The sequence below is a fragment of the Stegostoma tigrinum genome, chromosome 1 (assembly GCF_030684315.1).
Source record: "Stegostoma tigrinum isolate sSteTig4 chromosome 1, sSteTig4.hap1, whole genome shotgun sequence".
In the NCBI taxonomy this organism is placed as follows: Eukaryota; Metazoa; Chordata; class Chondrichthyes; order Orectolobiformes; family Stegostomatidae; genus Stegostoma; species Stegostoma tigrinum.
The window spans coordinates 190,543,797-190,569,510 of NC_081354.1; the positions used below are offsets into that span (position 1 = coordinate 190,543,797).

Here is a 25,714-nt window from a genome sequence, read left to right on the forward strand (position 1 = left end):
GTTATAGGGGGATGGGTCTGTGTGGGATGCTCCAAGGGGCGGTGTGAACTTGTTGGACCGAAGGGCCTGTTCCCACACTGTAGGGAATCTAATCTAATCTAAACTCCATTGGCTGACATCGAAGAGTATGAATCAGGAATTGTCAATTCAGTGACTGAGTGCCAGTGAAGTTTCATAAAGGATGAACACATTTGTGGTAGAAGTTAGCAGAACAAAGCATTTGCAGGAGTGAACATTCAAGGCCAACAGTTGAGAAGCATGTACCCTGAAGTTATCTTCAAAGAAAACAAAGAACCACCAGCAAGATCTATACCAAGAGCAAAGTTGGCCATTTCACTCAAATTGGCGTCTTAATTGTTTCAAGCCAAACTTGTAGAGTTAAGGTTGGAGTTTGGGTTAAATATGGGTTAAATTAAAGTATGGTAAAGTGAAGTTAAATGAAATGAGTTAAAGCTGAAGCTAAGTTAGATGTAGAAAGAAGTAAATGTTCTAACGAAGATAACAAAGTGTGGAGCTGGATGAACACAGCAGGCCAAGCAGCATCTGAGGAGCACAAAAGCTGACGTTTCGGGCCAAGATCCTTCATCAGAAAAGGGGCATGGGGAGAGGGAACTGAAATAAATGAGGGGGGAGGCAGTCTGAAGATGGATAGAGGAGAAGATAGGTGGGGAGGAGAGTATGGGTGGGGAGGTAGGGAGTGGATAGGTCAGTCCGGAGAGGACGGACATGTCAAGTGGGCAGGATGAGGTTAGTAGGTAGGAAATGGAGGTGCGGCTTGAGGTGGGAGGAGGGGGTTGGTGAGAGGAAGAACAGGTTAGGGAGGTGGGGACGAGCTGGGCTGGTTTTGGGATGCAGTGGGTGGAGGGGAGATTTTGAAGCTGGTGAAGTCCACATTGATACCATTGGGCTGCAGGGTTCCCAAGCGGAATATGAGTTGCTGTTCCTGCAACCTTCAGGTGGCATCATTATGGCACTGCAGGAGGCCCATGATGGACACGTCATCTAAGGAATGGGAGGGGGAGTTAAAATGGTTCGCGACTGGGAGGTGCAGTTGTTTGTTGCGAACTGAGCGGAGGTGTTCTGCAAAGTGGTCCGCAAGCCTCCGCTTGGTTTCCCCAATGTAGAGGAAGCCACACCGGGTACAGTCGATACAGTATACCACATTGGCAGATGTGCAGGTGAACATCTCCTTGATATGGAAAGTCATCTTGGGGCCTGGGATGGAGGTGAGGGAGGAGGTATGGGGGCAGGTGTAGCACTTCCTGCGGTTGCAGGGGAAGGTGCTGGGTGTGGTGGGGTTGGAGGGGAGTGTGGACCGGACAAGGGAGTCACAGAGAGAGTCCAGAAAGCAGACAGGGGTGGGGATGGAAAATGTCTTGAGTGGTGGGGTCGGATTATAGATGGTGGAAGTGTCGGACGATGATGCTATCCAAAGGTTGGTGGGGTGGTATGTGAGGACTATGGGGGATTCTCTTTTGCCAGTTATTGCGGGGACGGGGTGTGAGGGATGAGTTGCAGGAAATGCAGGATAAGCGGTTGAGTGTGTTCTCAACCACTGCGGGGGGGAAGTTGCGGTCCTTGAAGAACGAGGACATCTGGGATGCACGGGAGTGGAATGCCTCATCCTTGGAGCAGATGCGGTGGAGGCGAAGGAATTGGGAATAGGGGATGGAATTTTTGCAGGAAGGTGGGTGGGAGGAGGTGTGTTCCAGGTAGCTGTGGGAGTCGGTGGGCTTGAAATGGACATCGGTTTGTATGTGGTTGCCTGAAATGGAGACAGAGAGGTCCAGGAAGGCAAACTATGTTTTATGTTGAGTGTTGATGCAAAAAGCGTTAAAATAAAGAAACGATTGTTTAAGTCGCATCTGTGTCAACTTCCAGTCTATTGTCTGTCACACAAGGGAAGAATCTCTGAGCAAAAGTTTGAAGAACTTTTTTGGGTAAGAAACTGTTGCCGTTGATCTGCTGTAGGTTGACCCACATTGCTCTCCGGGAGGGAATCCAGGATTTTGACACTGAGATACTGAATGAATGGTGATATATTACCAATTTAGGATGATAAGTGGCTTGCAGGGGAATTTGAAGGTGGTGATGTTCTCACATGTCTATAGCCTTAGTCCTTCTCGGTGGAAGTGGTCATAGGTTTGGAAGGCCCGAAAGGTGCTGTTTAAGGAGCCTTGGCAAACTTCTGCCCTGTAATTAATACACTGTAATAACGCAGTAAGGACACTGTGTTCGGGTACATGCGCCCAGCACATTGCCCAGATCAACCTGCAGTTCCAGGCTCCTCACTTCCTGTCAAGGCCCTCATTCACTCTGAACCTACTTGGACACTCACAGCATCCCTGCCTTGACTTGCCCTCTCTTTCTGAACATTGCCCCTCAGCCAGAGATACCAGCTCATATTACACTTGTATTGTTGAACTATTGAGCACAAAGCCATGAAAGATGTCATAATTATCAGCAAGTAAATCAAGGGGGCGATAGTTTCACTCTGTGTTAGTGAGTTAACAGTAGTGTCTATTACAATTGGCAGCAGCCAGAATCAGGACCTTATAAGGAGTTGACAAGGAATGAGGAGCTGAATGTCGGGCAGTGCACCACTGTCTTGACTTTTTCTTTTTTGTTCCCTTTGTTCATTCATGGAGTGAGGGCATCATTGACCAGGCAACACTTATTGCCCATCCTTAATTGCCCAGAGGGCATTTCAAAGTCAACCACCTTGCTGTGGGTCTGGAGTCACATGTAGGCCAGACCAGGGAAGGATGGCAGTTTCCATCCCTAAAGGACATTAGTGAACCAGATGAGTTTTTTCTGACAATTGACAATGGATTCATGGTCGTCATTAGACTCTAAATTCCTGATATTCATAGAATTCAAATTCCACCATCTGCCATGGTGGGATTCGAACTCAGGTTCCCAGAATATTATCTGGGTCTCTGGATTGACAGTCCAAAGACAATATCACAAAGCCATCACCTCCCATTTTCTATTTTATTGTGTATTGTTTTCCTTGTAGATTGAGAGAGAGGTAGGTATTATTGAAGACAAAGAAGGTAGCACATGATTTACTGTTAGTGCAGGTGGGGAAGTGCTCGGCTGAGTTGGTAGGCAGCGCAGAGGGCATGCAGGATGAGTGGTGTCAGAGGTTGGGCAGATCATAAGCCACCATGGGAAATCGTCCAGCAGTGGAGAAAAAATGAGAGTGTGAGAATGAGGCATCAGAGAGGGGATGCGGCAATCACCTTGGCAGATCGGAGGAGTGCACTGACCTTCTTCCTGCAGAGCTGGGTATTTCCCCACATACTGAGACTGCACAGGTCCAGGGGTGAAGAGACACAGTCTAGCGTTAGAGTCTCTACTGCTAGTCCTGTGGTAAGAGGAAGTCCTGCCAAGTGTGGAGCAAACATGTCAGGAACCATGCAGGGTACCTCCAGACCGACTGCACTAGTCTAGGTGCAAAACAGGATTTTAAGGATGCTGTGGGTGCAAGAGATGCCAGTGGATTCTAGGATACCTGCTGAATGCTGGGTTGATCAAGGAATGGCACATGGTAAAGTGGGGTAGGAATCAGACTTGAGGGATAACATGTGGGTTTAGTCATTACTGAGGCATGCTGGGTAAGGGAAGGGGAGAAAACTCGAGAGAGCTGATGATGAGCACCTTCGGATTGGATCAGTGGTCAGGGACAAGGCAGTGAGGAAGGTGATGGGACCCGGGCGTAATGCAAACTGCACCCTTGTCCTTTGCAGATGTCCAGCAGGACTGACTTCCTGTCTTTGATTGTTCATGTGACATGGGTGTGACTGACATGAACAGTATTCACTGGCCTGTTTTTGTAAATTCAGAGGGCAGTCAGTCACATTGGGTGTGGATCCGGACTCATCCAGGCAAAACTGATTAAAGAGACAATGGGAACTGCAGATACTGGAGAATCCAAGATAACAAAGTGTGAAGCTGGATGAACACAGAAGGCCAAGCAGCATCTCAGGAGCACAAAACCCAACGTTTCAGACCTCGACCTTTGGCCCGAAATGTCAGCTGTTGTGCTCCTAAGATGCTGCTTGGCCTGCTGTGTTCATCCAGCTTCACACTTTGTTATCTAAAACCGATTAAGGATGGCTTTGTTTCTTATCTTAATGACATTAATGAACAGTATGTACTTTTATAACAATGATTGCTTGGTTACAACTAGGCCAACTTTTTTTTATATTCCAAATTTTACATTTACAGAACTCTAATTTCACCATCTGAATGGTGGGATTTGAACCTCTGGCTCCAGGACATTAAAATCCGGAGTATCTGGATTCCTATTCCAGTGATGCTATTGTTGATCCACCATCAGCTCAACTGGATGAGAGTGAGGGCTGCAGGGTGAGTGAGCGAACTGGCCATGGCCTGATGGCACAGGAAGCCGTCTAAATAGAGAGGGTATAAAATAATACAGAACACAGAACAGTACAGGTCCTTCGGCTCATGATGTCGCACTGATCTTTTACCTTAAACCTAATGTCTATCTAACCTCCACCCCTACCCTATACTATTATCAACATGTCTATCTAACAGCTTCTTAAATACCCCGAATGAGGCCGACTCCATTACCCTCACTGGCAATGCATCCCACATCCCGACCACTCTCGAAGTAAAGAGCCTACCTCTGAGGTCTCCCCTATATCTACCCCCACTCACGTTAAAACTATGCCCCCTCATAATAGTGACCTCCACCCTAGGAAAAAGTCTCTGGCTGTCCGCTCTATCTCTACCTCTGATCTTTTTGTACATCTCTATCAAGTCACCCCTCATCCTTCGTCATTCTAAAGAGAAAAGTCCTCGCTCTCTCAACCTTTCCTTGTCAGACCTTCCCTCCATTCCAGGCAACATCCTGGTAAATCTCCTCTGCATCTTTTCCAACGCTTCCACATCTTTCCTTTAATGAGGCGACAAGAACTGGACACAATATTCCAGATGTGCCAAACCTGGCTTTTGTATACCTGGAGCATAACATCACAGCACTTGAACTCAATTTCTCTATTAATGCGCCTTCTGAACAATTCTATCCACCTGGGTGGCAGCTTTCAGGGAACGTAATAACATAGGAACATAAGAACATAAGAACTAGGAGCAAGAGTAGGCAGTTCAGCACTTCAAGCCTGCTCCACCATTCAATAAGATCATGGCAGATCATTTTGTGGACTCAAATCCACTTACCCGCAGTTTCACCGTATCCCTTAATTCCTTTACTGTTTAAAAAAAATCGACCTGAGCTTCAAAAATGTTTACGCAAGTAGTGTCGACTACTTCACTGGGCAAGTAATTCCATAGATTAACAATCCTCTGGGCAAAGAAGTTCCTTCTCAATTCAGTCCTAAATTTGCTCCCTCTAAACTTGAGGCGATGCCCTCTTGTCCCGTGGACATAAACCCTAAGATGCGTCTGCTCCTCCACACTGCCAAGAATCTTTCTATTAACCATGTATTCTGCTTTCAAATTTTGTCCATTCAAAATGAATCATCTCACACTTTTCAGGTTTAAACTCCACCTGCCACTTCCCAGCCCAGGTCTGCATCCTATCAATGTCCCTTTGTAACCTAGAACAGCCCTCTGCACTTTCCAGAACTCGACCAACCTCCGTATTGTCCACGAACTTGCTAATCCACCCTTCCACTCTTTCATCCAAATCATTTACAAAAATCACAAACAAAAGAGGACCCAGAACACATCCTTGTGATACACCACCCGTAACTGAGCATCATGTTGAATATTTTCCATCCACGACTGCCCTTTGTCTTCTAAGGATCAGCCAATTCTGAATCCAATCTGCCACATTTCCCCCGATCTCATGCCTCCTTACCTTCTGCATGAGCCTACCATGGGGAACCTTATCAAATGCCTTACTTAAATCCATGTGTACCACATCCTCCACCTTCATCCACATATTTGGTCACCTTTTCAAAGAATTCAATAAGGTTTGTGAGGCATGATCTACGCCTCACAAATCCATGCTGACTATCACGAATCAAACTGTGCCTTTCCAAGTGATCATAAATCCTGTCTCTTAGTGCCCTTTCCAATAATTTGCCCACCACTGGCATAAGACTAACTGGCCTGTAATTTCCAGGGTTATCCCTATTCCCTTTTTTGAACAAGGGAATGATGTTTGCCTCTCTCCAAACGTCCGACACTGCACCCGTGGACAATGAGGACAAAAAGATCATCGCCAAAGGCCCTGTGATCTCTTCCCTCATTTCAAAGAAAGAACAAAGAACAAAGAAAATTACAGCACAGGGACAGGCCCTTCAGCCCTCCAAGTCTGCCCCGATCGAGATCCTCTGTCTAAGCCTATCATCTATTTTCTAACGGTCTATATCCCTTTGCTCCCTGCCCATCCATGTCCCTGTCCAGATACATCTTAAATGACGCTGACGTGTCTGCATCTACCACCTCCGCTGGCAACGCGTTCCAGGCACCCACCACCCTCTGTGTAAAGAACTTTCCACGCATATCTCCCTTAAACTTTCCTCCTGTCACTTAGAACTCATGACCCCTAATAATTGAGTCCCTCACTCTGGGAAAAAGGTTCTTGCTATCCACCCTGTCCATACCCCTCATGATTTTGTAGACCTCAATCTCCGTCTTTCTAATGAAAATAATCCTAATCTATCCAACCTTTCTTCATAGCTAGCACCCTCCATACCAGGCAACATCCTGGTGAACCTCCTCTGCACCCTTTCCAAAGCATCCACATCCTTTTGGTAATGTGGCGACCAGAATTGTACACAGTACTCCAAATGTGGCCGAACCAAAGTCCTATACAACTGTAACATGACCTGCCAACTCTTGTACTCAATACCCCGCCCAATGAAGGAAAGCATGCCATATGCCTTCTTGACCACCCTATTGACCTGCGTTGCCACCTTCAGGGAACAATGGACCTGAACACCCAGCTCTTTCTGTACATCAATTTTCCCAGAGAATCCTTGGATAAATCCCATCAGGCCCAGGGGATTTATCTATCTGCAAGTTCCTCAAAATTCCTAGCACATCTTTACTTACATCCACCAGCCTGTTTCACACTGTCCTCCCCTACAACTAGGTCCCGCACAGTTGTGAATACTGAAGAAAAGTATTCATTAAGGGCCTCTCCTATCTCTTTAGGCTCCCTGCACAGATTCCCTTTTCAAACCCACCCAGATCCACCCCTCTATAGCCCACACACCCATGAACATTATGGGCAATTTAGCATGGCCAATCCACCTAGCCTGCACATCTTTGGACTGGAGGAATCCGGAGCACCCGGAGGAAACCCACGAAGACACAGGGAGAATGTGCAAACTCCACACGGACAGTCACCCGAGGCTGGAATCAAACCTGGGCCCCTGGCGCTGTGAGGCTGCAGTATTCACCACTGAACCACCGTGCTGCCCCTAAATATATTTGGGCCCGTCAGGTTCGGGTGTGACCCATCCTTACTGTACAGGTTCCACCTTCCTCTGGATGTGCTCCAATTATCCACCTAATGGAAGCCCTCCCTCCTACACCAGCCCTGTACCGCGTGTTTAGCTGCACTGTCTCCCTATTTCTTACCTCACGATCACATGGCAGTGGTAGTAATCCAGAGATAACTACCCTGTTTGTCCCGAACTTCAGCTTCCAACCTAACTCCCTGTTCTCGTTTTTCACATTCTCTGTCCTTTCTCTACCCATGTCATTGGTACCGATGTGTACCATGACTGCTGGGTGCTCACCCTCCCCCTTAAGGATCTTGAAGACACGATCCAAGATACCACAGATCCTGGCACCTGGGAGGCAACATGCCATCTGTTTGTCTGTTTGTGTCCACAGAACCGCCTGTCTGTGCCTCTTACTACCAAATACCCCACTACAATTGCTCTCCTATTCTCCCCCCCCGCTTCCCTTCTGAGCCACAGGGCCAGACCCTGTACCAGAGACCCGGTCCCTGTGGCTTACCTCTGGTAGGTCCCCTCCACCAACAGGATCCAAAACAGTCACCTTCTTGTTGAGTGGAATGACCACAGGGGATCCCTGCACTGACCGATTCCTTCACTTCCCTTTCCTTACTGTCACCCAACTGCCTTCATTCTCAGGGGTAACTATGTCCCTGTAGCTCGTTTCTATCACCACCTCAGCCTCCTGAATGATCCTGTGCTCATCCAGTTCCGGCTTCAGTTCCCTAGCATGGTCTTTGAAGATCTAGAGCTCGGTACACTTCCCACAGGTGAAGTCAGCAGAGTCACTGCTGTTGACTCTTACCTCCCACATCCTAGCCACTGCCGAATATATGATTTTACCTTCGCAGCAATCCTCTCGCGCTCTCATCCGACTCCCGACGCTGAGCAAATATAGTGCTAACTAAGGAAGTATAGTGAACAGCATCAACATCTTGCCCTGAAGCGTACAGCATGAATACAGCCTGAACTGTCCCCAACCATCACCACCCTCCTCCACTTGACCAAGCTCATCCTCACCCCAAACAACTTCTCTTTTAAATCCGAGATAATGGGAACTGCAGATGCTGGAGAATTCCAAGATAATAAAATGTGAGGCTGGATGAACACAGCAGGCCAAGGGTCTAGGCCCGAAACGTCAGCTTTTGTGCTCCTGAGATGCTGCTTGGCCTGCTGTGTTCATCCAGCCTCACATTTTATTATCTCTTTTAAATCCACTCATTTTCTTCAGGTCAGTGAGATGGCCGTGGGTACGCACGTGGTTATGCCTGCCTTTTCGTGGGGTACATGAAACATTGCTTGTCCCAGTCCTATTCTGGTTTGCACCCACAACTGGATCTCAAATATAATGATGATATCATTGTTGCTGCTTCGTTCTCGCATCAGAAATTGGAACAATTCATTGATTTTTCTCCTGATTTCCAGTTTGTCCTCACTTGTTCTTTTGCTGACTCCTCCCTTCCCTTCCTCAACATCTGTGTTTCTACTTCTGGGCATAGGCTGGCCACTAACATCCACTATTCGACTATCTGACTCCCACAGCTATCTGGACTATACATCTTTCTTCCTGTAAAGGCTCCATCCCATTCTCTCAGTTCTTCCATCTCTGTCTCATGTGTTACGATGAGACCAACTTCGACAAGGGAGCCTCCGAAATATCCACCTTCTTCCTCAACTGAGATTTCTCCAGCACTGTCGTCGTCAGGGCCCTCAACTGGGTCCAAACCATCTCCTGCACTTCTGCCCTCCAGCCCTCTGTTCCGTCTCACAGATACAATAGTCCCTAACCTACCATCCCACTAGCATCCACATCCAGATCATCAGTCACCGTTTCAGTAACATCCAGCAAGATGTCACCACCTGACATATATTACCCCACCCCCGCTTTGTCCACTTTCTGTAGGGGCTGGTTCCTCTGGGACACCGTGGTCCACTCTTTCTTCATTCCCAACACCACCCCCACAGCCCCATGGCACCTTCCCCTGTAACCGACAAAGGTGTAACACCTGCCCATTTACCTCCTCCCTCTTCAGTCATCAAAAGCCTAAACATACCTTCCAGGTGAAGTAACACTTCACCTGTACTTCCCACAATCTAGTCTACTGCACTCACTGCTCACAATGTGGTCTCCTCTGCATAGCACATCTATGTTTTGCTGGCAAAAAAGACCCTGACCTTCCAGTTGCCTGCCACTTTAATGCATCACACTGTTCCCTGGCCAACATCTCTGTCTCAGGTTTCCTGCAGTGTTCCAATGATGCTCAGCATAAGCTGGAAGAACAGCAACTTATTTTTCACTTGGGGACCCCACGGCCCTCCGGACTCAATATCGAGTTCAACAATTTTAGGGCTGGAACTCTCCCATGCCCCAGCCCCCACCACAACATACCACGCCTTATTATCTATCACACAGTCTGCCATGACACACTATTTATTGTTATCCCCTAACAGTCTCCATTAACAGGTAATCAACATGCTAGCCAGATTATCATCCCTCCTTTGCCTAACCATTCTTCACTCTTTGGGATCTATCCCCACCTATAATTTACTCATTACCCCTTTGCCCCACTCTATCTTCTGCACATAAACTGACATTTTCCCAGCTACCATGAGTTCTGAGGAAGGGTCACCAGAATGGCAATGTTAACTATGATTCCCCTTCACAGATGCTGCTTGACCTGCGGAGATTTTCCAGCAACTTCTATTTTTGATTCTGATTCACAGCATCGGCAGTTAGTTTGTTTTTTATTTGAATACAGACTGTGCTCTTTGACCCAAAGCAGAGTCCAGGACGTCTCCTCACTGCAAGAAGAATTTGCAGTGAGAGGGAAAGGTTTTGCTCATTGTGGTCCATGTAGCTACCAGATACAAGAAGGAAGCTCTGTATAAATGATGTGAAGAGCTGGCACTAAATTAAGAAGCAGAGCATCAAAGGTAATGATGTCAGCATTATTTTGTTTTACCTGAGCCATGTGCAAACTGGCTTCAGGCAAATATGAAGAGAAAGATGAATACGTGCCTCAATGTGAAAGAAATGGGTTCTGGTTCTGGATCCGGGGAAAAGTGGGCTCTGTACTGATGGAATATTCTCCACATGAACTGTTCTGGGGCCAGTGTTCTACTGAGCTGCAGAACTAGAGAAGTAGAGAAATTTTAAACTAACTAGTGGGGCATGGGAACAAATTTCAGAAGATCCAGTAAATGTAAGAGTTGAGACAAGGCAGAAGAGAAAGGTATTATTATGGAAAATGACTATCTCCTATGTCCCAGACAACAGCCCCACAGACCAGGCATTGTCATCACATAGTCTGCTATTACTGTTAGCCGCCAACAGTCTCCATTAACAGCTAATCACTGTCCCATCGGATCATTGTGCACTCCTTTGTCCAACTGTTCTTCTCTCTCTCGGCTCCATCCCCAACAATCGTTTACTCCTTATCCCCTACTCCCACCGTATCTTCTGCATATAAACCAACCTTTTCCTGCCTACCATCAGCTCTGAGGGAGGGTCACCGGACCCAAAACATTAACTCTGATTTCTCTTCGAGTAATGAAACCATGGATTCATTTCTGGATAACAAAGTGTGGAGCTGGATGAACACAGCAGGCCAAGCAGCATCTTAGGAGCACAAACGCTGACGTTTCGGGCCTAGACCCTTCATCAGAAAATTTCTGAAGTCAGTGTTTAAGACACAAATTCCATCAAGATCGACTTTCGACAGGAGATGGGGAGTTGGAAGGAAAAGGGCAACATGCTGAGTAAATGAACCTTCCATGAGCTGATTGAGCTGAACACTGTGCCTGCATGTTATAATTTCGATGGCGCCCCTTTCTTTCTGTTAATCAATTACTTATAGTGCTCATTACTCACCCTCTGAGAGCGCTCAAGGTGATCAGTCAGGGTTAACTCAGGGGATGGAGCTCTGACTCCACAGCCACTCGGTACTGGCAGGAGATCTTCGGCTCTGTATAACAAATGACGACCGACTACGTCCCCCACAACAGGTTCAATGACATAAGTTCGATTACTGAACACAATCACAGCACTGCAGAAAAGACAGAATGACAGAGAGACAGAGCACATTGCTTGTAACATTTACCCTACTGAATAAACACATCCCAGTACAGATGCACAGTGAATGGCCTTTACCCTGCTGAATAAACACATCCCTGTACAGATGCACAGTGAATGTCCTTTACCCTGCTGAATAAACATATCCCAGTACAGGAACACAGTGAATGGCCTTTACCCTGCTGAATAAACACATCCCTGTACAGTCACACAATGAATGAGCCTCGCCCCGAATAAACACATCCCAGTACAGTTACACAGCAAGTGGCCCTCACCCTGATGAATGAACAGATTCCAGCGCAGTTAGACAGTGACTAAATCTCATCCTGCTGAATGAACATGTTCCAAATACAGTTACACAGTGAATGATCCACACCTTGCCAAATAAAGACATTCAGGGGAGGCAATGACCTGGTGGTATTATCTCAGGACTGTTAATCCAGAGACCCACATAACATCCTGGGGTTAAAATTGTTTCAGAGATAGTAGGAACTGCAACTGTTGGAGAACCTGAGATAACAAGGTGTAGAGCTGGATGAACACAGTAGGCCAAGCAGGGAGAGGGTTGGCCCACTCAAGGACAGGGAAGGGCATTTATGTGTGGAGCCAGTGGAATTGGGTGAGGTATTAAATGAGTACTTTGTGTCAGTATTCACCGCAGAGAAGGACTTGGTGGATGATGAGTCTGGGGAAGGGTGTGTAGATAGTTTGGGTCATGTTAAGATCAAAAGGGAGGAGGTATTGGGGTTTTTGAAAAATATTAAGGCAGACAAGTCCCCAGAGCTTGATGGGATATCCCCCATAATACTGAAACAGGCAATAGAGGACCCAGAGGATTGGAGACTAGCCGATGTTGTTCCCTTGTTTAAGAAAGGTGGCAAAGATAATCCAACTAATTACAGGCCTGTGAGCCCTACATCAGTGGTAGGGAAATTATTGGAGAGGATTCTTCGAGACAGGATTTACTCCCACCTGCAAATAAGTGGGCATATTAGCGAGAGGCAACATGGTTTTGTGAAGGGGAGTTTGTGTCTCACTAATTTGGTTCAGTTTTGTGAGGAAGTGACAAAGATGGGGGCAGGGCAGTGGATATTGTCTACATGGACTTCAGTAAGGCCTTTGACAAGGTCCCTCATGGCAGGCTGATACAGAAGGTAAAGTCACATGGGGTCAGAGGTGAACTTGCAAGATCTATAAGAAAAGTGGCTCAGTTATAGAAGACAGAGGGCAGCAGTGGAAGGATGTGTTTTTGAATGTCGGGCTGTGACTAGTGGCATTCCTCAGGGATCAGTGTTGGGACCTTTGCTATTTGTAATATATATATGAACGATCTGGAGGAGAATGTAAGTGATTTGATTAGTAAGTTTGCCGATGACACAACAGTTGGTGGAATTGCAGATAGCGATGAGGACCATCAAAGGATACAATGGGATACAGATCGGTTGGTGACTTGGGCAGCAAGATGGCAGATGGAGTTTAATCTGGAAAAATGTGAGGTAATACATTTTGGAAGTTTTAATGGAACATAAGGATTAGGAGCAGGAGTAGGCTATCCAGCCCTTCAAACCTGCTCTGCCATTCACTAAGATCATGGCTAATCTTTTCATGGACTCAGATCCACTTACCCGCACTGTCACCGTATCCCTTAATTCCTTTATTGTTCAAAAAAATCTACCTTAGCTTTAAAAATGTTTACTGAAGTCATCACTGGGCAAGGAATTCCATAGATTCACAATTCTTTGGGTGAAGAAGTTCCTCCTGACCTCAGTCCTACATCTGCTTCCCTTTATTTTGAGGTGATGCCCTCTAGTCCTAGTTTCACCTGCCAGTGGAAACAACCTCCCTGCTTCCACTTTATCTATTCCCTTCATAATCTTATATGTTTCTATACAATCTCCTCTCATTCTTCTGAATTCTAATGAGTATAATCCCAGGCTACTCAGTCTCTCCTCATAATCCAACCCTCTCAACACTGGAATCAACCGAGTGAATCTGCTCTGCACCCCCTCCAGTGCTCGTATATCTCTTCTCAAGTAAGGAGACCAAAACGGCACACCGTACTCCAGGTGTGGCCTCACCAGGACTGTATACAGCTGCAGCATAGCCTCCCTGTTTTTAAACGCCATCCCTCTCGCAATGGCAGACACAATTCCATTTGCCTTTTTAATCACCTGTTGCACCTGCAATCGAACCTTCAGCGATTCATGCACAAGGACACCCAAGTCCAGCGTGCTGCAATTTTTTACCTTTTAAAACATCGTCCATTTTGCTGTTATTCCTACCAAAATGGATGACCCCATACTTATCAACACTTAGGGTTGGGGGTTTTAGTTTTGACGGGAAGCATTTTGGTGCAGGCTGGGAGTGCTGAAGGGCCTGTTCCTGGACTGTTACTATCTTCGTTCATTGTTCTTGTTCTTTATATACAGTGAGTGACCCTCACCCTGCCAAAAAAAGACATCCTAGTACAGTTAAAAAGTGAATGACCCTCACCGTGCTGACTAAACATGTCGGTATAGATACACAGTGTGGGACCCTCACCCTGCTGAATTAGCACATCCCAGTACAGTTCACAGTGAGTGATCCCCACATTGCTGTACGTTCCAGTACAGTTACACAGGGAGTGGCCCTTAGCCTGTTGAATAAACATATGTCAGTACAGTTACACAGTTGAATAAACAAATCCCACTACATTTACACAGTAGGTAACCATTACCCTGCTGAATAAGCATATTCCAGTACAGTTAAACAGTGAGTGACCCTTACACTGCTGATTAAGCACATCGCAGAGCTGTTACACAGTGAATGACCCTCACCCAGCTAAATAAACACATCCCATTTTAGATACAGATATTACACAGTGTGGAGCTGGAGAAACACAGCAGGCCAGGCAGCATTAGACGAGCAGGAAGGCTGATGTTTCAGGTTGGGACCCTTCTTCAGAAATGGGGGAGGGGGAAGAGAGATATGAAATAAATTGAGAGAAAAGGGGTATGACCAGGGAAGGTGGGTGGAATGGTGATAAGTGAGTGTGGCTAGGTGGTGGTGTGGATTGGTCAGTGAGCTGGGAGGACCGGATAGGTGGGAGAGAAGATGAACAGGTTGTGTAAGGTCAAGGAGGTGGAGATGAGAGGGTGGGTTGGTCATGGAGTGAGGCCAATGGTAGGGAGATTTTGGAGCTGGTACAGTCCATATTGAGTTATAGGCTCCCGAGGCAGTATATGAAGTGCTGTTCCTCCAGTTTGCAGGTGGTGTCATTGTGACACGGGAGGAGGCTCAGCATTGACATGTTGTCCAGGGAGTGGGTGGGTGAGCTATACTGGTTCGCCACTGGGAGATTTTGTCAGTTGTTGCGAAGAGAGTGCAGATGCTCACCATTGTACAGGAGGCCACGTCAGAACCAGCTCCACAGTGTGTGTTATCTCTGACTCCAGCATCAGCAGTTCTTACTGTCCCATTTTAGACACACACTGAGTGACCCACACCTGCTGAAAATACACATCCCAGTACAGTTACACAGTGCAAAAATATATCCCAGGACAGTTACACAGTGAGTGACCCGAACCCTGCTGAATAAATATATCCCAGGACAGTGACACAGTGAGTGACCCTAACCCTGCTGAATAAATATATCCCAGGACAGTGACACAGTGAGTGACCCTAACCCTGCTGAATAAATATATCCCAGGACAGTGACACAGTGAGTGACCCTAACCCTGCTGAATAAATATGTCCCAGGACAGTTACACAGTGAGTGACCCGAACCCTGCTGAATAAATATATCCCAGGACAGTGACACAGTGAGTGACCCGAACCCTGCTGAATAAATATATCCCAGGACAGTGACACAGTGAGTGACCCTAACCCTGCTGAATAAATATATCCCAGGACAGTTACACAGTGAGTGACCCTAACCCTGCTGAATAAATATATCCCAGGACAGTTACACAGTGAGTGACCCGAACCCTGCTGAATAAATATATCCCAGGACAGTGACACAGTGAGTGACCCGAACCCTGCTGAATAAATATATCCCAGGACAGTTACACAGTGAGTGACCCGAACCCTGCTGAATAAATATATCCCAGGACAGTGACACAGTGAGTGACCCTAACCCTGCTGAATAAATATATCCCAGGACAGTTACACAGTGAGTGACCCGAATCCTGCTGAATAAATATATCCCAGGACAGTGACAGAGTGAGTGACCCGAACCCTGCTGAATAAATATATCCCAGGACAGTTACACAGTGAGTGACCCGAATCCTGCTGAATAAATATATCCCAGGACAGTGACAGAGTGAGTGACCCGAACCCTGCTGAATAAATATATCCCAGGACAGTGACAGAGTGAGTGACCCGAACCCTGCTGAATAAATATATCCCAGGACAGTGACAGAGTGAGTGACCCGAACCCTGCTGAATAAATATATCCCAGGACAGTGACAGAGTGAGTGACCCGAACCCTGCTGAATAAATATATCCCAGGACAGTTACACAGTGAGTGACCCGAATCCTGCTGAATAAATATATCCCAGGACAGTGACAGAGTGAGTGACCCGAACCCTGCTGAATAAATATATCCCAGGACAGTGACAGAGTGAGTGACCCGAATCCTGCTGAATAAATATATCCCAGGACAGTTACACTGTGTGTAGCCCTCACCCTGTGGAATAAACAGATCCTGGTACAGTTACAGTGAGTACCGTTACCCTGCTGAATAAATATATCCCAGTTCAGTTACACTGTGTGTAGCCCTCACCCTGCTGAACAATCACATCCAGTGGATTTACACAGTGAATGTTCCTGCCGAGGTAACATTATTTAAATCTGGGTTTCACTATGGTGTGTAAAAACCTGAGAAGGAATTGTCAGTTTCGTTACCTGAGTCCTGAGCAGGTGCTTGCAGAGACCTGAGATCCAGGAAATCTTCTCACAGATCCCATATAGTGACAGCGATACTGTAGAAAGATGGGCACATCTCTGTATTAAGTCTCCTCACACTAGTGAGTTTTGAGAAGATTTGTAGCTCAGGTTGAGGTTCTGGATGTGAGTTTGCTCGCTGAGCTAGAAGGTTCGTTTTCAGACGTTTCGTCACCATTCTAGGTAACATCATCAGTGAGCCTCCGACGAAGTGCTGGTGTTATGTCCCGCTTTCTATTTATCTGTTTAGGTTTCCTTGGGTTGGTGATGTCATTTCCTGTGTTGGTGATATCATTTCCTGTTCTTTTTCTCAGAGGGTGGTAGATGGGCTCCAAGTCAATGTGTTTGTTGATGGAGTTCCGGCTGGAATGCCATGCTTCTAGGAATTCTCGTGCGTGTCTCTGTTTGGCTTGTCCTAGGATGGATGTGTTGTCCCAATCAAAGTGGTGTCCTTCCTTATCTGTATGTAAGGATACGAGTGATAGTGGGTCATGTCTTTTTGTGGCTAGTTGATGTTCATGTATCCTGGTGGCCAGCTTCCTGCCAGTTTGTCCAATGTAGTGTTTGTCACAGTTCTTGCAAGGTATTTTGTAGATGACGTTTGTTTTATTTGTTGTCCGTATAGGGTCTTTTAAGTTCATTAGCTGCTGTTTTAGTGTGTTGGCAGGTTTGTGAGCTACCCTGATGCCAAGTGGCGCGAGTAGTCTAGCAGTCATTTCGGAAATGTCTTTGACGTAGGGGAGAGTTGTTATGGTTTCTGAGCCCGTTTTGTCTGTTTGTTTGGGTTTGTTGCTGAGAAATCGGCACCCTGAAACTCGGACCCTGATATGGGAGATCCCTCATCAGTGTGGACAACATCATCAAGCTAATGGACCTATGCCTCACCACCCACTTCACTTTAAATAACAAAACCTACAGACAAACCAACGGTACACCCATGGGATCTCCGATATCAGGGTTCTTAGCAGAGGCAGTAATGCAGAGACTCGAACAAACAGCTCTGCCAACCATCCAACCCAAACTTTGGGTCCGCGACATGGATGACACCTTTGTCATCACTAAACAAAACAAATTAGAGGAAACATTCAAGACCATCAATAATACCCTTTACTGGCATAACATTCACAAAAGAGGAGGAAAACAACAGCAAACTGCCATTCCTAGATGTCACAGTAGAGCGAACAGTCAATGGGGAACTTCAAACCAGCGTCTACAGGAAAACAACACATACGGACCAAATACTGAACTACAGGAGCAACCATCCCAACACCCACAAACAAAGCTGCATTAGAACATTATTCCAACGAGCCACCACACACTGCAGCACAGAGGAACTACGCAGAGCAGAGGAAAATCACCTATACAGCGTATTCAAAAAGAACGGGTACCCAATGAACACAGTCCGCCGATTTCTCAGCAACAAACCCAAACAAACAGTCAAAACGGGCTCAGAAACCGTAACCACTATCCACTACATCAAAGACATTTCCGAAATGACTGCCAGACTACTCGGACCTCTTGGCATCAGGGTAGCCCACAAACCCACCAACACACTGAAACAGCAGCTAATGAACTGAAAAGACCCAATACAGACAACAAGCAAAACGAACGTCATCTACAAAATACCTTGCAAGAACTGTGACAAACACTACATTGGACAAACAGGCAGAAAGCTAGCCACCAGGATACATGAACATCAACTAGCCACAAAACGACATGACCCACTATCACTAGTATCCTTACATACAGGTAAGGAAGGACACCCCTTTGATTGGGACAACACATCCATCCTAGGGCAAGCCAAACAGAGACACGCACGAGAATTCCTAGAAGCATGGCATTCCAACCGGAACTCCATCAACAAACACATTGACTTGGAGCCCATCTACCACCCTCTGAGAAAAAGAACAGGAAATGACATCACCAACACAGGAAATGACATCACCAACCCAAGGAAACCTAAACAGATAAATAGAAAGCGGGACATAACATCAGCGCTTCGTCGGAGGCTCACTGATGATGTTACCTAGAATGGTGACGAAACGTCTGAAAACTAACCTTCCAGCTCAGCAAGCAAACTCTCCTCACACTGACAGTATCACAAGAGATCACACTAACCACAATTCTGCTCTGTGTTAAACGGACCATCTTTGTAGGTGCTGCAAAGCCTCTGAACCGATATCAGAGAATTGAGACAGTGGTTACTGAATGAATAAGCTGGGAGCGAGATACAATTGGGGTGACAAAACACACTAAAGCTAATTGTCAGATGCTGCTAATTATCATCATCAACCCAGAGCTATGCTCCTCAAATGTGAGATAAAGTCATTGAGTTATACAACATGGAAACAGACCGTTCAGGCCAACTCGTCCAATGAATCAAAGGATTGTTTGCATTTCTGTTCAGATAATAATATACTGCTCTCTTGAATGACTCAGTTGAACTTGCCTCCAACACATTTCCATATGGTGAATTCCAAAACCATTTGCTGCTTCAAACTATTTTTCTCTCACTGTGCAGTTGCTACTTTTGTAAGACATTTCAAAATTGTGTGTTCTGGCTTTTAAGATAACAAAGTGTGGAGCTGTATGAACACAGCAGGCCAAGCAGCATCTTAGGAGCACATCAGATGCTACTTGGCCTGCTGTGTTCATCCAGCTCCACACTTTGTTATCTTAGATTCTCCAGCATCTGCAGTTCCCATTATTTCTGTTCTGGGTTTTAATCCTTTCACAAGAGAGAAGGACTGTATCTGGACCTCCCATGATGTTAAAAATTCCTCCCATGGAAAGCAATTCAAATATCTCCAATCTTTGTCCCATTGCTGAAGTGTCCCATCCCGGTCACTATGATGAGTAGCAAATACCATTCACGCAACACAACTACAAGGTAGTGGCCATTGCAAACAAGAGAGAATTCAATCGTCATCCCTTGGCATTCAATCCATCACTGAATCCCCCACTCTCAACATCTTGGGAGTTACCATTGACAAGACACTGAACCAGATATGCCATATAAACACAATGGTTCTCAGAGCAAGTCAGAGACTAGGAACACTGCAACAAGCAACTCATCTGAGTCTCCAAAGACTATCTACCATCTAAAAGGCACAAGTCAGGAGTGTGATGGAATATTCCCCACTTGCCTGGATGGGTGCAGCCCCAACAACACCATCCAGGACAAAGCAGCCACTTGATTGGCATGACACCCACTAGCATTCAATCCCTCATTAGCAGCAGAGCATACAATCTACAAGATGCTCTGCAGAAATTCACCAAAGATTCTTAGACAGCCACTTCTGTTTCAACCAAGGGCAGCAGATATATGCGAACACCATCCCCCTGCAAGCTCCCCTTCAAGCCACTCATCATCCTGACTCAGAAATATATCACTGTTCTTTCACTGTTGCTGGGTCATGATCCTGGAATTCTCTCCCAATGGCTTGTTGTTGACTCTACACCCAAGGAACCTTTTCTAGGGCTTTTAGCGATAGACAATAAATTCTGGCATAGCCAATGATGCTCACATTCTGTGACTGAATAAATAAAAAAAAGTCCTCAATATTTGTTGCACTCCAGTCATTATGGCTGGCCAATCTAAAAATGATCCATTTATGCTTGATATTCAACGAATCTCCTATCGACACAACCATGTTAGTCCTGAAAGAATAAGTTTTTTTGACATGAATCGAAAGAGGGGATGATTTGATTTCCCCACAATCCAATGCCAAATTATTATCCAAGTAGATGATGATGGTTCCTCTGCTGCTCCTGTGTGTTGGTGGTGGAGGGGGAATGTTGAAAGTGCTCGATGAGGCACCAATAAAACAGGCTGCTTTATCCCAGATGATGATACACAATAAGCTCTGGTTATGTCTGAGCTGCAACCCTCCAGGAAAACCCCAGCTCCTACCTTTCCAAACAAAAGCCAAAACATTGTAATGCCAATAGCCTAGGCACTGGACAGCTGAGGTAGAAATAGCAGGAGTAGGAAAGAGAAACAAAGATTGACAGTTATCCCTTTAAAAATTAACACATTCTCACCATTTCACTGTCTGTCTCAGTCACCAGAGTCCCATTGGAATCATAGTACGTCACCTGGAACCCTCTGGGCAAAAGGAATCTGTGGGAAAAAAACAGAACAAAAGTAAACGGCACACTACTCTGTTTATGAAAAATATGCACTTTCTGAGATATATTAATAAACTGTGTCTTGAAGTTCAGGCTTGCAGATGATACTAAACTTGGAAGAATTGTAAACTGTGAGTCAGATACTCCAAAAGGACATTAATAGGTTGAAGTGGGGTGTAAATGGCAGATGAAGTTCAATGCATAAAACTGTGAGGTGAAGCACTTTAGTTGGGAGAACATAGAAAAAAAATACAAAATGGGGGTGAGTACAATTCTAAATGAGATGCAGGAGCAGAGGGAGCTGAGCGTCTCTGTGCAGAGATCATTGAAGGCAGCAAGACAGGTGGAGACAGTAGTTAATAAAACACACACACTGTCTTTAACCATGTTAACAGAGGCATAGAGCACAAGGGAAGGGAGGTGATTTTGAACTTGTATGAGATACTTATTAGACCTCAGCTGGAGTACCGTGTACAGTTGTGGGCACGACCATATAAGAAAGATGAGAACATATTGGAGAGAGAGTGCAGAAGAGATTTACACAAATGGTTCCAAGAATGAGAAGCTTCAGGGATGAGGATAGCTTGAAGAAGTTGGAACCACTCTTCTCAGAGAGAAGAAGGCTGAGCGGGAAATCTGAGAGGTTTTCAAAATCATGAGCAGGGCTGGACAGAAGACAGAGGGAGAAATTGTTCCTGCTTGAAAAAGCAACAAGAACTGGAGAGATATTAGGAACTGCAGATGCTGGAGAATCTGAGATAACAAAGTGTGGAGCTGGATGAACACAGCAGGCCAAGCAGCATCTCAGGAGCACAAAAGCTGACGTTTTGGGCCTCAACCCTTCATCAGAAAAAGGGAATGGGGAGAGGATTCTGAAATAACTAGGGAGAGAGGGGGAGGCGGAACAAAGATGGATAGAGGAGAAGATAGGTGGAGAGGAGAGTATGGGTGGGGAGGTAGGGAGGGGATAGGTCAGTCCAGGGAGGACTGACAGGTCAAGGAGGTGGGATGACGTTAGTGGGTAGGAAATGGAGGTGTGGCTTGAGGTGGGAGGAGGGGATAGGTGAGAGGAAGAACAGGTTAGGCAAGTGGGGACGAGCTGGGCTGGTGTTGGGATGCAATGGGGGAGGGGGGGATTTTGAAGCTTGTGAAGTCCACATTGATACCATTGGGCTGCAGGGTTCCCAAGCAGAATATGAGTTGCTGTTCCTGCAATCTTCGGGTGGCATCATTATGGTACTTCAGGAGGTCCAGGATGGTCATGTTGTCTAAGGAATGGGAAGGGGAGTTAAAATGCTTCACGACTGGGAGGGGCACAACTGGACGACATGCATTTAAAGCAGTTTTCATGCGAGGGAAGGTTCATATAAGGAAACAATTTCCTTAAAGATCAGCAAGGTTGCCGAAGTGTGGAGATGGGGTAGACACTAAATGAGTATCTTGCATCAGTGTTTACTGTAGAGAAGGATGTGGAAGCTACAGAACTTGGGGTAATACACAGCAACGTCTTGAAAAATGTCCATATCATGTAGGAGGTGCTGGGCGTCTTAAAATTCAAAAAGGTGGATAAATCCCTGGGACCTGATCAGGTGTACACAAGAACTCTTTGGGGAGCTAGGGAAGTGAGTGCTGGAAATCTTGCTGAGATTGTTGTATAATTAATATCCACAGGTGAGGTGCCAGAAGAGTAGATGTTGGCTAATGTGGTGCCACTATTTTAAAGAAGTGCTATGGAAAATTTAGGGAACTATAGACGGATGAGCCTAACATCAGTGGTGGGCAACTTGTTGGAGGGAATCCAGAAGGACAGGATTTATACGTATTTGGAAAGGCAAGAACGGATTACGGATAGTCAACATGGCCTTATGCTTGGGAAATCATGCCTCAAAAACTTGACTGAAGTTTTTTGAAGAAGTAACAAAAAGGATTCATGAAGGCAGAGCAGTGGACTTGATCTATACAGGCCACAGTAAGGTGGTTGACAAAATTCTTCATGGTAGACTGATTAGTAAGATGAGATCACACAGAATATAGGGCGAACTTGCCATTTGGAAATAGAACTGGCTCGAAGGTAGAAGACAGAGGGTGGTGGTGTAGGGTTGCCTTTCAGACTGCAGGCCTGTGCCCAGCAATGTACCACAGGTATTGCTGCCATGTCCACTGCTTTTTGATATTTATATAAATGATTTGGATGTGAACGTAGGAAGTATGGTTGGTAAGTTTACAGGTGACACTAAAATTGGTGGTGTAGTGCGCTGTGAAGAAGGTAACGTCAGAGTACAATGGGACAATGATCAGCTGGGCCAATGTGTTGGGGGTTGGCAGATGGAGAATAATTTAGATAAATGTGTGGTGCTGCATTTTGGAAAGGAAACACAAGACAGAACTTAATGCTAAGGCCTAGGGCAGTGTTCCTAAACAAAGAGATCCAGGATTGCAGGTTCATAGTTCCTTGAAAGTGGAGTTGCAGGTAGACAGGGTGGTGAAGAAGGCATTTGGCAAGGTGGCCTTTATTGGTCAGAGCACTGAGTACAGCAGTTGGGACATCATGTTGTGCCTGTACAAGATATTGGTAAGGCCACATTTGGAATACTGCACAATATTCTGGTTGCCCATCTAAAGGTAGGACATTTTTGTTTTCTTTATTTGTTCACAGACTGAGGTTGTCAAGGCTAGGCAGCATTTATTGCCCATCCCTAATTGCCCAGATGGCAGTTAAAGGTCAACCACATTGCTGTGAGCCTGTAGTCACTAGTAGGCTAGACCCAGTAAGGATGGCAGTTTCCTTCCCCAAAGGACATTACTGAACCAGATGGGGTATTCTGACAATCACCAAGGACTCATGGTCATCACTGAATTTTTAATTCCTAATATTTACTGAATTCAAATTCCACCATCTGCCGTAGCGGGATTCGCAACGAGGTCTCCAGAACATTATCTGGGTGTCCGGATTAACAGTGCAGTGATAATACCACTAGGCCATCGCCTTTCCAGTTATTGAATTGGAAAGAGCATACAAAAGATTTGTAAGGATGATAGGTTAAGTAAGTGGGCAATAAATTGGCGAATGGAGTGGGAAAATGTGAAGTTGTTCATTTTGGAACAGAAAACAAAAGAACAGAATATTAGTTAAGAGATAGTAGGAACTGCAGATGCTGGAGAATCTGAGATAACAAGAATATTAATTAAATGGAGATTAATCGATGAAAGCTGCAACACAAAGGGACTGGGAGAGGGGACCTTGTGTAGGAAGCACAGAAAGCTAGACACGGGGCAACAAGGAATCAGGAGAATTAATGGAATGTTGGCCCTTACTTCAAGGGGGTTAGACAAAAGAGTGGGGAAGTCTTACTGCAAATGCACATGGTGCTAGTGGGACCACATCTGGAATACTGTGAGCAGTATTGGTCCCCTTTCCTTAATTAATAATGATATCCTTTCATTGGAGGCAGTTCAGAGAAGGTTCACGAGGATGATCCCGATAAAAGGTCTGTCTTCTGAGCAAAGGCCAAACAGGTTGGGACCCGACTCACTGGAGTTTAGAAAAATGAGAGGAGAAGTCATTGAAACATATCAGATTCTTAGGGGATGACAGTGCAAATGCTGACAGGATACACCCCTCATGGTAGTGTCTAGGACTAGAGGGAATAGTTTCAAGATAGAGGGGCATTGAATAATATTGAATGGTGGAGCAGACTCAAGGGGCTGAAAAAAATTATGGTCTTATTGTCGTATTTCACAGAAACTGATAAAATTCTGACAGGACTAGGCGAGGTAAACACATGGTGGTTATTCCTGAAGATTGGGCAGTTCAGAACCAGAGGTCACACTCCAAGGATTTGGGGTAAGCCATTTTAATTTGATTTGATTTATTATTGTCACATGTACCATGACACAGTGAAAACTATTGGTTTTCATGCTATCCAGGCAAATAATACCTTACGTAAGTACATCAGGGTAATACAACAGAATGCAGAATATGGTGTTATAGCTGTGGAGAAGGTGCAGAGAAAGATCAACTCTAATATACGAGAGGTCCATTCATAAGTCTGATAACAATAGGGAAGAAGCTGTTCTTAAATTGGCGTGGCAGCTGCAGCAGGCCGAGTGCAGAATGGCGGCTACTCCCAGCAGTCAGAGGTGGAGGCAGCAGTGGCAGGAGGGATGTCCTCCTGTGTTTGCAGTTAGTGGCAACAGCAGCAGCGGAAAAGAGCCTCCAATGATTAGAGGAAGCAGCAGCTTTTTCAAGATGGCAACTCGCCAAGGTGATATGGAGTCATAGACTCATACAGCATGAAAACAGACTGTTCAGGCCAAACAGAGAGAATAGGAACTGCAGATGCTGGAGAATCTGAGATAACAAGGTGTGGAGCTGGGAGAACACAGCTCAAGCAGCATCTTAAGAGAAGAAGGCTGATGTTTCAGGCCTAGACCGTTTATCAGAAAAGGGGGAGGGGGAGAGCGTTCCGAAATAAATAGGGAGAGAGGGGGAGGCGGATCGAAGATGGATAGAGGAGAAGATAGGGGGAGAGGAGACAGTCAAGTTAAAGGGACAGGGATGGAGCCAGTAAAGGTGAGTGTAGGTGGGGAGGTAGGGAGGGGATAGGTCAGTCCAGGGAGGATGGACAGGTCAAGGGGACGGGATGAGGCTCGTGGGGAGGAAATGCGGGTGCGGCTTGGGGTGGGAGGAGGGGATAGGTAGGAGGAAGAACAGGTTAGGGAGGCGTGGACAAGCTGGGCTGGTTTTGGGATGCAGTGGGCGAGGGGGAGATTTTGAAGCTGGTGAAATCCACATTGATACCATTGGGCTGCAGGGTTCACAAGTGAAATATGAGTTGCTGTTCCTGCAACCGTCGGGTGGCATCATTGTGGCACAGCAGGAGGCCCAGGATGGCCATGTCTTCTGAGGAATGGGAGTGGGAGGTGAAATGGTTTGCAACTGGGAGGTGCAGTTGTTTGTTGCGAACTGAGCTTAGATGTTTCACAAAGCGGTCCCCAAGCTTGGGCTTGGTATCCCCGATATAGAGGAGGTCACAATTGTTTTCAAGTGGTAGTTAGATATAGTGGTTAGGGCGAAAGGGATCAATAGACATGTGAAGGAAGTAGTAACAGGGGACTGACT

The 25,714-nt window shown here is 46.0% G+C and overlaps 1 protein-coding gene across 1 annotated transcript in view; it reads right to left on the reverse strand.

Annotated features, from left to right (window-relative positions):
* LOC132209511 (disintegrin and metalloproteinase domain-containing protein 12-like) overlaps positions 1-25,714 on the reverse strand; it is a 193,002-nt gene that overhangs the window by 127,275 nt on the left and 40,013 nt on the right. Inside the window, exons 4-6 of the mRNA XM_059645051.1 lie at positions 20,506-20,584; positions 16,423-16,499; positions 11,338-11,512 (exon numbers count right to left, since the gene is read on the reverse strand). Coding sequence (XP_059501034.1) covers positions 11,338-11,512; positions 16,423-16,499; positions 20,506-20,584 — 331 coding nt within the window. The remainder of the gene's footprint in view (positions 1-11,337; positions 11,513-16,422; positions 16,500-20,505; positions 20,585-25,714) is intronic.